Below are 13,378 nucleotides of genomic sequence, written 5' to 3'. Positions count from 1 at the left end.
GAAGCTCTTTTTGAAGCACTGAGGTATTGACATTAACGATTGGTAGCAAGCTTTACCCAATCATTCAAAATAGTGTCAACTTGCCCACTGATCAGAGAGTCGAGAATCTGGTCTGGTCAGTTAACTAGAGACCCGTGACTGAAATTCACTGTTTCCTTTTAATTGAGGGGTAGCCCTTACTGTTTCAATATAATACTTGCCTATCAACCATTTCTGTTATTTTGAGATTCTCATGTCAAGTTCTGTGCTAGCTAGTTGTCCTTTTAATCACTCATTGTCTTTTAAATAATGCTTTCTTGTGTATTTTCAGACACTGCATAATTGTAAACTAGTGATGGTAAAACTATTTTAGATTAGAGTCGATTACTTACAGTGTGTAAACAGGCCCTTCGGCCCAACAAGTCCACACCGACCCGCCAAAGCACAACCCACCCAGACCAATTCCCCTACATTTACCCCTTCACCTAACACTACGGGCAATTTAGCATGGCCAATTCACCTAACCTGCACATTTTTGGACTGTGGGAGGAAACTGGAGCACCCGGAGGAAACCCACGCAGACTCCACACAGTCAGTTTAGTGTTCTTGAGTAGTTTAAAACAGTTTATGCAATTATGCAATTTATTAATATTTAATAGTGCTAATATTTTAATTTTGTTCACCAGTTCTTCAATAGATTTAGGAAATTTGGATGAGTGTGTCCTGGTCCAGTCAAACGGTGGTGAGTTAAGTCAAGAAGATAAAGATGTTTTAAGTGTCTACCACCACAGCTTTGATGATGAAAAGGTTGACCTGGATCTAATTATGCACCTTCTTTATAACATTTTTCAGAGCTCTGATGATGGTAAGACATTGGTTTGAGAATCGCTAATATTTCTTTTCAAACTGCTCATCATTTTATTAGTACAATTAACCTACAACTACTGTATACATTACACTAGATTTTGTCTGTTCAAATAGTATGGAAAAAATGTGGAACTATCTGGTTTCATCACATTTTCCAAATAAAGTAACAGAAAACTAGGTAAAACTATAAAAGCATAGGAATTTCTATAATATTTTTGATAAGGAAAGGAATTGACAAATTGAGCATTGGTCCAATAAGAAGTGAGACTGAAGAATTGCTGTCAGAAAGGATATGGTAAATGAGGCAGACAGGTAGTTTGCATTGCTCTTCATTATAGAGGATACACCCTAGAAGCAACTACATATCAGGAATGGAAGGCAAGGAGGAGCTCAAAAATGATAATTAATAGAGAAGTGGTATTGAGTAAATTGTTAGAACTGTGAGCCAAGTGTTGAGGTCCCAATTGACTTCATTCTAACGGTGATATGTTGGTATTAATTTTCCAAACATCCCTAAATTTGAGAAGGGCACCATCAGATTGGAAGATAGCAAATGTAGCTCATTTTTATATAAAAAGAGGAGACAGAAAGCAAACTATGGACGAATCAGCTTAACATCTGTCATAGGGAAAAAGTCAGAAGCTGTTACTGAAGAAGTTATAGCAGGACGCAGGCAAATTCACGGTAATCAACAGAGTCAGCATAGTTTTGTAAAGAGAAAATTATGTTAATCTATAATGTATTGTTGAAGTAATGTGTGCTATGAACAAAGTGGAGCTGGTGGATGTATTACACCTAAATTTCTGGAAAACATTTGATAAAGTGCCATGTCAAAGTTGTTACAGAAAATAAAAGTTCCACATCCACGGAGTGTCAGCTTTCGTTTGGATAAAAGATTGGCTGCATATCAAGAGGCCAGAAGTAGGGCATAAATTGGTCTTTTTCAGATTAACGAGATGTCACAAATGGTGTGCCACAGAAATCTGTTCTGGGATCTGCACTTTTACAAATACTATAAATGACTCTGAAGAGATGCGAGGTATGGTTGTCAAATTTGTTGATGACAGAACAATAGTTGGTAACGTAAGTTGTGAACATAAAGGAGCTACAAAGGATACAGATAGGTTAAACGAGTGAACAAACTGTGGCAAATAGAGTATCATGTGGAAAAACATCTGAACTGAGAAACTATAAATTTCAGATGCAGAGGGATCTGAGTGTCCTAGTGCATATATTGTAAAAGTTAGTATGGAGGTACAGTGTGTGATTGGTAAAACTAATGGAATTTTATTATTTATTGAAGTTATGCTTCAAAGTCTGTGCGAAGATTTGTAGCTCAGGTGCTCGTTGTTGTGGTTCTGTTTGCCGAGCTGGAAGTTTTTGTTGCAAACGTTTCGTCCCCTGGCTAGGCGACATCATCAGTGCTTGGGAGCCTCCTGCGAAGCGCTTCTTTGATGTTTCCTCCGGTGTTTATAGTGGTCTGTCCCTGCCGCTTCCGGTTGTCAGTTTCAGCTGTCCGCTGTAGTGGTTGGTATATTGGGTCCAGGTCGATGTGTTTGTTGATGGAGTTTGTGGATGAATGCCATGCCTCTCTGAATTCCCTGGCTGTTCTCTGTCTGGCTTGCCCTATGATAGTAGTGTTGTCCCAGTCGAATTCATGTTGCTTGTTGTCTGCGTGTGTGGTTACTAAGGATAGCTGGTCGTGTCGTTTCGTGGCTAGTTGATGTTCATGTATGCGGATTGTTAGCTGTCTTCCTGTTTGTCCTATATAGTGTTTTGTGCAGTCCTTGCATGGTATTTTGTACCTTAGTAGCCACACACGCAGACAACAAGCAACATGAATTCGACTGGGACAACATTACTATCATAGGGCAAGCCAGACAGAGAACAGCCAGGGAATTCCTAGAGGCATGGCATTCATCCACAAACTCCATCAACAAACACATCGACCTGCACCCAATATACCAACCACTACAGCGGACAGCTGAAACTGACAACCGGAAGCGGCAGGGACAGACCACTATAAACACCGGAGGAAACATCAAAGAAGCGCTTCGCAGGAGGCTCCCAAGCACTGATGATGTCGCCTAGCCAGGGGACGAAACGTTTGCAACAAAAACTTCCAGCTCGGCGAACAAAACCACAACAAGTTATGCTTCAGTTGTACAGGGCACTGGAGTACAATGTGCAATATTGGTCTCATTATTTGAGGAAGGGCATAAATGTGTAAGTAGTTGTTTTGAGATTTATCAGATTAATGCCGGGAATGAATATGATGTTGTTAGGAAATGTACAAGATTCTGAAGCATCTTGACAGGGTGGGTATGACAGATGAGGCAAATTTATTTCTGTGGATCATGAGTCTTTTGAACATTCTCTCTGAAAAAGTGGTGTAAGTAGAGTTATACAGATCTAACAAAATAAGTACTCATTGGTTCATTGAGTCTGCTCCAGTCAAAAGCAAACAGCTAATTTTTCTAATCCCATTTCCTGGCACTTGGCCCATAACCATCTATGCCTCTGCAACACAAGTGCACATCAAGAGTTTCTTCCTCTACCATCCATGGAGGCAACGAGTTCCAGATCCCCACTATTTTCTGGGCGAAAGAATTTGTCCAAGCATCCCATCTAAACCTACTGTTCCTTACCTTTAAATATATGCTCCTGGTAATTGATCCTTCCACCAAGGAAAAGTGTGTTTTTTCTGCCCAACCTATCTTTGCCCTTCATAATTTCATACAGGGAGTCCCGGGTTGTAAATGGGTTCCATTCCTGGGTCAGTTTGTACATTTGTACTCAAGTTGGAACACAATACAAGATAATAAAACAATTGTTTCTAAGTACAAGAATTGTTCATATGTTGGATATTTAAAATTGCAACCTTTATATGGGATTGAGTTTGCAATTTGGGCATTTGTAAATCACCACCACCTGTTTTCCACCCCCACCTTTACATTTCAAGAATGGCCCCCTCAGTCTCCTCTGCTGTTAGGAAAACAACACCAGTTAATTGCCAGGCAACATTCAAAGGTTGCATATGAGAAATCTCCGCTTCTGGAATCCCTCTAAAATATGAGAATGATACACAAATAATTCCCATCAAAATAAAAGTTTTATATTGAATCAGACTTCTGAAACTATATTTAAATATGCAACTAACTTGATGTCAGAGCAATGGAACAATCTGTTTTCAATGACCTGAGACCAAGACCTGGAACATTATCACTTGCCCAAACTTCATTCATCACCTGAGTAAACTCATGATTGTAGCTTTTTAGATAGGGTGTTAACCTTGGAATCTGAAGTACTTCTTTGAATATTTTTAAGGTGGGATGAATAGATTATTTGTAAGCTAGGTGGTTGAAAGTTTGAGGTGTAGGTGGGAATGTAGATTTGAGATTGCAGTCAGTCTCACTTGGGGCAGGCATCCAACATATTTTGGTACATTGCCTATTCTTTGAGCCCTTGTCTATATATCTTAGACCTCCACATTGATTCTAAGGCCTGAGATATGTTTTGTGTTGACAGTAATTGTGAGGAATGGTAGAAATAGTGATATAGCTTAATAAGAGACTTCTGACAGAATCAAAGAGGAAAACAGATGAGATTTGATCATAATTTGATCCTCAACAAACTGAATCCACATTTTGCCAATTTAGGAGATAATATAACAAGAGTACTATAGTAAGGAAAACATTCCTATATTCAATAGGATTTAGTAGTACGATAATGTATTCTTCTGTCTTTTAAAATATTGTTCTCAAAATTTTTAAAAATGCCTTTATGGTTAAATTTCCAGGTGCAGTTTTAATATTTTTACCAGGGTATGATGAAATTGTAGGACTCCGAGATCGCATATTGTATGATGACAAAAGATTTGCTGATAATTCCCACAAGTAAGTTTTTGAAACAGGTACAATGTACAATTTCTGGAATAAGTAATTAAGTGCATATTTTTGTCATTTATTAAAATTGTTTTGTGCATTTCAATTATTTGCACAGATTTGTAGAAATGTCTTCTGTATAAGCAGTCAGATACCCAAAATTGATTGCAATAGAATATTAACCATGAATTTCCTAGAAGGGGCAAATTTAAAAAAAACTACCTCTGATCACAGCCATTGGTCACAAATAAGGACATGAAGACCAATCAGGGTGTGTAGCGATGACTGCCAGCAAGCCAACATAGAAATGGGCGTTGCTGATGTTGGTAGGAGAATATCCTTGAGGTGTTCTGCAGAATAATAAAATGTTGGAAAAATTTGGCAGCTGTGTCAAAATTATTGTGGAGGTGAAATATCATATGCCTACAGTCACAACTTTGGCACCATTAGGAAGTATTAAAGAATGTATCAGATATTTCCTGGCTTTTTGCTGGAAGATCTCCATGAGCCAGTAGCTGGGCTTCATCCTCAAGACCTTTAGGAAGATTCTGGCATATTACCAATTTTCTCCCAAAATAGGTACCTCATTAAAGCAAATAAGTAACCTTCAGCTTTTAACTGGATAGTCTGCACAACTCAAACCCTGCCTTCAGCCAGATCATTTTCTGACATTTTTATGTAGCGAAGTTCAGACTTTAGATGAAAAACCTTTTATCTCCTCTAAACCTTCCTTCCAATTAGTTTAAATCTGTGTCTCCCACCCATTGGTTTCCATGCCAATGACAATGACTCCATGACAAGGAACATTACTACTTAAACACTTTATCATGTTATCTGTAGTAATTAATGGACATGCACTCCAGTGCCGTATTCCTCTATATGTCTTAGTATCTGACTACTATTCTCCACAGTAAACACTGATGCAAAATACTCATTTAGTATCTCCCCCATCTCCTGCAACTCCGCACATAGGCTGCGTTGCTGATTTTTGCGGGGACCTATTCTCTCACTAGTTACCCTTTTGTCCTTAATGTATTTATAATCTGCAAGAACTAGTGAGAAACACTGCTTTCTCAACCTGTTTTACTTGGAGTATATTTGTGCAAACACCTTTTTGGCTATTCAACTTGCGGCAACTGAATTCTCACTTTTAAGTTTTCGATCCCTTTGCTTCAGCAAGAGAAATCTGCAGATAAGTAATTGTCCAGTAAGAGATGAAACTTACTTTCATTTTTTGTAAACATCTTTTATTAGTGTCTACTTTAAATCTTTGTATCTATATTTTATCAAATAACTATCATGTTTTTACTAAACATTTGGCAATAGTTGCGTGATAAATCAACCTTTGATCTTGTTCAGAGTAAAGCTTTGCTGCTGGTTACTTTTTTCTAAAATTGCAAACTCAAAAAAATCTGAAAAGGTGGCTAAATGAGCTAAATTAATTTACAATTTACTGACCACTATTTTAACCACTCCTGGTCATGACAATATATACATGAAAAGCAGCAAACTATTATTAAATCCTTTTTAACTTCACTGCAAGTTAAAATCATTTTTAACTTCACTGCAAGTCACAAACACCCGTAATTTGTTTCCTGCATTGGCCAGTTTTGGATCTAACTTGGCATATTCATTTGATGCTAGAGGCTTACTTTTCTAACCAATCTGCCACATGCAACAGAGATAAAAATGTAGAATGTCCTACACTCCTCAAGCTTTATTTTAAAAAGAACAGTCAAGTTAATTTGATATAGTCTTCCCTTCACAAATCCATGCTGATAGTTTGTGATTAATCTGTGCCTTTCCAAATGATGATGAGGGGATGTGAACTGGCCTGTAGTTATTTGGTTGTGCCATTTCTCCCTTTGTAAATAAACATACAATGTTAGCAGAGGGCTCTTGTGACAGAGTAGTCACGTCCCTAACTCTAGTTCGGAAGGCTGGGTTCAGGTTCCACTTATTCCAGTGGTCTGGCATAACATTTCTGAATAGGTTGATTGAAAATATCTACAACGTTAGCAGTTCTCCAATCCTCTAGCACTATGTCTTTAGTCAGAAGATTGGAAAATGATCGTCAGAACTTCTGCTATATCCTCCCATGCTGCTGCTTAAAATTTTATCTTGATCTTGATGGTTTCTCTATATAAAAAAGCTAAACCTTTTAATATTTTCTTGCCATCTTTATATCAATTTAACTAAAATGTATATATTTCCCACTCTAATATTCATTAAGAAGCAAGTCCAATTTTCCATCTGCACAGGCTTCTCTCCTTTTCGGGTTTTATTATCCTCTGCTCTTTTTTGTTACTTTTCCCCTTGTCCTTTTTATTTTTTTAGGTTTTCCTTGATTTTGGCTTGTCAAGTTTTTTTTAGCCAAACCATATATTTATGAAAAATAAACTTTAGCAAATCCAAAGTAAAGATATAATCTTCTTTTGTAAGAAGTTTCTTAGGCAGTTACTGAATCAGCACAACAATTATTCATGTGTTAGTGTGAGAATTTACCATACCCATTAACCGAAACCCTGATTCATCGATCATATTTTTTCTACCCAATAATTATGATAATTATTAGCTTTGTCTCTGTCATTCTTTTACTAAGAGACTTTTTTCCTCCATCTCTATTTTGACTTTCAACTGCAAAAAACCTCTTTGCTGTCATGAATTCTTTGAATTTGGGTCCCTCTTGCACACTTCACTGCTGAGCACTTATCTTGCTCCCTGTTTTACTGACTTTGTAAGCCAAAGTCTTGTTTCCAGCCCTATAGACATTGGTGTGGAAATATAGATTTACCCTGAACCTTATTGGATTGATGACTTGTTGACAAAGATTTTTTTTTGAGGATATATCAGGTCTATTTGGGCTCCTAAATCATCATCACTGAGCACCTCTGCTGCAGGCAGAATTTTGAGTTGGAACGGCATGTGCATGGGAGCAACTTCTATCCATTATGCACCTTCTGAGCAGTGTGGCAAGTCGCCACTTAAAGGGAATTGTAGCCTGTTAAATGCATTATTCATGCCACAATTCTCATTAATATCCCACTATGGCAGATGATGAATTTGAGTTCAGTAGTGATCATGAATCCATTGTCGATTGTCGGAAAAATCCATTTGGTTCATTAATACTCTTTAGGGAAGGAAACTGCCATCCTTACCTGGTCTGGCCTATGTGTATTTAGAACCATAGTGGTTGCATTTATCTGCCCTCTGGGCAATTATGATTGAGGAACAAATGCTTGCCCAGCCGGTGACAGCCTCATCCCATGAAGGAATGTTTTTAAAAAAATTCACCTTCCTATCTTGCCAAACGTGCTCAACAAGCCAGTCATCAGGAATTGAAAAATATGGTGCTGGAAAAACACAGCAGGCCAGGCAGCATCTGAGGAGCAGGAGAATTGATGTTTCGGGCATAAGCCCTTCTTCAGGCTTATGCCCGAAATGTCGATTCTCCTGCTCCTCGGATGCTGCCTGGCCTGCTGTGTTTTTCCAGCACTACATTTTTCAACTCTGGTCTCCAGCATCTGCAGTCCTCACTTTGTCCTAGTCATCAGGAATTCTCAACATGAAACTGAGAGTTGGACAGTGGGTACACTCCAGAGGCTCCAGCCCACATATCATACTTCCATGGACATTCGGTTTTGATATGTGCCAGGCTGTAAGAACCTTGGCACATCTCTGATCCAGTTTCAGTATGGTTCTGCATTTCAAAGTTGCACCTTGGGCTGCACCAGCAATTATTATTGCAACTCTGCTGCAAGGACTTTGTGCTCAGGAACATGCATGCACTGATGGATTGTACCAGGTTGCATCTCCAAACTGGTTTGTTTGCTGACATAATGCTGTCACACTTTGCGCCTACCTGGATGCTCAAAGCATACCTGCCTTGAATTGCCTTTCTACTTTGTCTTTGCCCCCTCAACCAGAGAGAGCACATAATAGAGAGAACTCTGTTGCCTTGCTGATTAGCACAGACACAAAGCCAGGAGGCTTGTCATATTTATCAGCAGTCTTCAGTCAAGTCAAGGGAGACAACCTCGCTTAAAGGGTGGCCCAGGACTGAAATCCAAGGGCAGCCTCCAATACCAGTCCAGATATTTGACCATTGTCTGTCGAACATTTGGGGCAATCAGAGTCCGGATGCTCTTCACAAAAGGTTTGAGAAGCCAAATGTTAGGCAGCCCACCTTAGGCATCTTGGTCTTGACTCTTGTTGCTTTCCCTGTTGTTGGCTGGTTTCTTCCTGAAAAAGAGGGAGGCGTGTATTAAGCAAGATAGAAGTGGGTGACACAATTGTTATATTTGGTGGAGATCCAGAGGTTTCCTGAGTGAGTGTTTATGCAGTTCCAAGGTCATGCAGAGTTAGTGCTGTTAGAGGTTGAAGTTGGGATGAGTGACTGAGAATGAGTACTGTAGCCACTAGTGAGAGTGGAATACTTGTATTGATGGGAGATGGGGTACAGTAGCAGAGTGAAGGTATATAGAAGGAGGTTGATGGCACTTATGCTAGCAGATTGCACTCCTCCAGATGACCGAGACTGCAATGAGCCAGGTGACCACCTCATGCTGGCACAGTCTGATGTCTTAGCCTCCTCTGCTGGCCTGAAGAAAGAGGGTGTTCCACTTGTGCGCCACCCTGTCCAGCAAGACCTCCACTTCCCTCTTCCATGTCTGGAGTAAATGTTGGGAATGGTGTAGGGAAGCTCCAGACTCTTGTTGCTTGTCTGGGTGGCCTTTTAAAGATGACTCTGGTGCAAAGAATGCTGGTAAATTCTGGGATATACTGGCAGTAACTAGTTGTTCTGGGAATAGGTCATATTAAAATAGTGCTAAACTCATGATAGGGATTTCATGGGAGGGGGAAAAGTAGTTATTGAGGTGAGTTTGGTAAGGTTTGGCAAGAAAACGTACAAGCCTGGTGGCAAAAAGCCCTCTTAAAACAAATTTGATGCAAGTAACGCTTAGCCAAAGAGACATAAAACAAATAAAAACAGGGTGGAATCTTGAGTTGTGAGCATCACTGGCTCAGTCAGTATTTCTTGTTCATCTCTAATTATTCTGGAGAGGGAGATGGTGAGAGACCACCTTGAATCGCTACAGTCCTTATGGTGCAGGACCATCCACAGTGCTGTTTGGAAGGGTGTTCCAGGATTTTGACTCCGTGACAATAACGGAATGCTGATATGGTTCCAAGTTAGGATGGTGTGTGACTTGGAGTAGAACTTGCAGGGTATGGTATTCTTTTGCACCTGCCTTTCTTGTTCTCCTGGGTGGTAGAGATTGTGGATTTGGAAGGTATTACCAAAGAAACCTTGGTGAGTTACTGCAATGCATCTTGTGGATAGTACACACTGTTATCACTGTGTCTGTGATGAACAGAATGATAGACTATTTTGTTCTAGATGCTATTAAGCTGCTTGAGTGTTGCTGGAGCTGTACCAATCCAGGCAAATGAAGATATTCTGTTACACTGCTCCTATATATATTGTAAAAATTGTTTTATTTGATTTAATGCAAATTACTATCTAAACAGTGTTATACTTTGTTTTAGGTTGCAGGTTTTTATGCTTCATTCAAACATGCAGACATCTGATCAAAAGAAAGTATTAAAAAGTCTACCTAATGGAATTCGTAAAATTGTGAGTTGAAAAAGAACTCTAGATTTAAGCTTTATTCTTTCTTTATTTTATTCTTTCTTTTATTTAAACCACAATTGATTTTTCTGTCTTATTTCAGATTCTTTCCACAAATATTGCAGAGACGAGTATTACTGTCAATGATGTGGTATTTGTCATTGATTCTGGGAAAGTGAAGGAGGTACTTGTACTTAATGTGCACCAATATGTGTACAGTACTCTGAATTTGGGAACTTTTAATTGCTTCAGTTGTGTTTTTTTTGTTTCAGAAATCATTTGATGCACTGAACTCTGTCACAATGTTAAAAATGGTATGGATCTCTAAAGCGAGTGCTGTTCAGAGGAAGGGCAGGTATTATGATTTTGTGATTTTCAGCATGTTCATAAGAAAATATTTAATTACCTCAACCAAGCCTTTCATCCGTGACATGGACATGTACTTGACATTCTAGAAGCTTGCTTGAGTATTATGTGTGGCCTCAAGATTAGATTAGATTACTTACAGTGTGGAAACAGGCCCTTCGGCCCAACAAGTCCACGCCGACCCGCCGAAGCGCAACCCACCCATACCCCTACGTTTACCCCTTTAACCTAACACTACGGGCAATTTAGCATGGCCAATTCACCTGCCCCGCACATCTTTGCACTGTGGGAGGAAACTGGAGCACCCGGAGGAAACCCACGCAGACACGGGGAGAATGTGCAAACTCCACACAGTCAGTCGCCTCAGTCGGGAATTGAACCCGGGTCTCTGGCGCTGTGAGGCAGCAGTGCTAACCACTGTACCACCGTGCCGCCCCAAAGAATACTATAAATGTAAATCAGTCAAATACTATCCTGTAAACATTTCAGAATCATCATAAAGTTATGGAATGAGTGACATTAAGCAGAACCTGTTTGTGCATACTCGTTTTATTGATTCTCAACTTCGATTCTGCATGTAACTCTCCCCTCCAGATGCTATTACATATGTGGATGTAAGAGTTGAATAGCGAACAGAAGGTGAGAGTGGTTGACCCTGACTTCAGGACAACATTGGAATCAATAGAACCAAGGAGCTCTAGCAAAATTGAAGTTTGTAGGTGTCAAACAGAAAACTAGCTTCTAGCTGCCTGTAGAGGAAGTGGATGTACTATGAGTAATTTTGCACGAATTCTTAAATTCTGGAAAAGTGCCAGAGGATCAGAAAACTGTCAATGTAACACACTTTTTCAAAAAAGGAAAGGAGACAAATGCAATTAATTATAAGCAAGTTAGTTTAGCATCTATCATTGGGAAAATGTTGGAGTCTATTATAAAGGATGTACTAGCATTTAGAAATACATAACAGGGTTTGACAGCTCATTGCAGGGAGGATGTTTTTCTTGTCTGGGGTGTCTAGAACTGGGGACACAGTCTCAGGATGTAGGATAGACCATAGGATGGCACAGAGCTTACCAATGCTGTTTCACAGTGTCAGGGACCCAAGTTCAGTTCCAGCCTCTGGTGACTGCCTGTGTGGTGTTTTCTTATGAGTGTTTGGTCTGTATTCACTGGAGTTTAGAAGAGTAAAATAATCTTGTGAAAACATGTAAGATTTATAAGGGAGGGGAGATGCTGAGAGGTTGTTTCTTCATTGGGAGAGTCTGGGACCAGAGGGCATAATCTCAGAGTAAGGAGGTATTTTCTTAAGATGGAGATGAGAAAAAATTTCTTCTCTGAGGAAGGTGAATCTGTGGTTTCTCTACTACAGAGGGCTGTCAAGGTGGATTGCTAAGTAGATGCAAGACTGAAACAGATTGCTAATCAGGTACGGAAATCGAGGGTTATGGGGGAACAGACAGAGAAGTGAAATTCATTGTTATCAAATCAGCCGTGATCATATTGAATGGCAGAGCAGAGGTGATGGGCCAAATTTTTGACTAAACTAAGAGAGCAACTATTGGTTACTCCTATGTCTTATGGTCTGGGGTGGCCTGTCATTAGTACAGTTATTTATTGGATACGGTTTTCAGGTCCACAGTTCTTAGCTCTTTTGTTAATGTCTTTACCCTCAAAATTTAGGATCAGAACTATTTATTGGTATTTCTGAAGTGGCCACATCTAATCAGAACTCCACCAATATTGAATTTGAAACAAATAATTTTCAGGTTAAGTTGCATTTGTGTAGAAAGCCCTCAGCGCTAGCGACCAGGGTTCGATTTCAGCCTCTGGTGACTGTGTGGAGTTTGTACATTCTCCCCATGTCTGAGTAGATTTCCTCCAGGTGCTCCAGTTTCCTCGCACAATCCAAAGATGTGCTGGTTAGGTGAGTTGGCCTTGCTAAATTGCCCATAGTGTTCAGGGATGTGAAGGTTAAGTGCATTAGTCAGCGGAAATGTAGAGTAATGGGGAATGTGTTTGGGTGCGATAGCCTTTGGAAGGTCGGTGTGGACTTGCTGGGCAGAAGAGCATGTTTCCACACTGTAAGGATTCTACGATTCTATAAAACAGAGCCACAGATGATGCGATATTTGTGCTCTGATAAAAGGTTATTACCTAAAATATTAATTATGCTTTTCTCTCCAAGATGCTGGGTGTTTCCAACAGTTTTTTTTTATTTTTATTACTAGAGATGTTGCTTTGTATGCTGAGTGTTTCCAGCATTTTCTGTGTTCCAGGTTTTAAACATTTATTAGTTTTCATTTTCATCTGGCAATGAGATGCATGGATGAGGTTTAACCTTGAAAGGGCTGCTGTTATACTCAAACTTGTCCTATTAGTTTAGTCGAATATTGGGCAGTACTACCACGCCCCTCAATGCACAATGCTTCAGGGAGTGATTAGCATTTAGAGAATATCAAATCAAGACAAAACCTGTAGCACTGCTCTGAGAATATCATGATCATTGCTGATCATGATCAGCAAGGTATTTACCAATTTGATATTTCCAAAGTATTAGCAGCTTGTTGTCTTTTGTGAACTGAGATTTTTGTGGAATATTAAATTGTTACAAATGAAGACAATGCTATGATTAATTCATCTCTGTCTGTTT

At 39.5% G+C, this 13,378-nt stretch overlaps 1 protein-coding gene across 6 annotated transcripts in view; it reads left to right on the top strand.

The window, feature by feature from the left end:
- ythdc2 (YTH domain containing 2) overlaps positions 1-13,378 on the top strand; it is a 151,975-nt gene that overhangs the window by 85,021 nt on the left and 53,576 nt on the right. For all 6 annotated transcript variants that reach the window (XM_043710759.2, XM_043710748.2, XM_087998617.1 and 3 more), the window contains 5 exons: positions 666-844; positions 4,646-4,742; positions 10,281-10,368; positions 10,466-10,546; positions 10,635-10,717. In XM_043710759.2, the coding sequence (XP_043566694.1) occupies positions 666-844; positions 4,646-4,742; positions 10,281-10,368; positions 10,466-10,546; positions 10,635-10,717 (528 nt within the window). The remainder of the gene's footprint in view (positions 1-665; positions 845-4,645; positions 4,743-10,280; positions 10,369-10,465; positions 10,547-10,634; positions 10,718-13,378) is intronic.

The sequence above is a fragment of the Chiloscyllium plagiosum genome, unplaced genomic scaffold (genome assembly GCF_037043375.1).
Source record: "Chiloscyllium plagiosum isolate Xiang-an unplaced genomic scaffold, Cpla_swu_hap1 HiC_scaffold_2, whole genome shotgun sequence".
NCBI classification, from domain to species: domain Eukaryota; kingdom Metazoa; phylum Chordata; class Chondrichthyes; order Orectolobiformes; family Hemiscylliidae; genus Chiloscyllium; species Chiloscyllium plagiosum.
The sequence above is the reverse complement of the archived record's forward strand: the minus strand, read 5'-3'. Positions and strand labels throughout refer to the sequence as shown.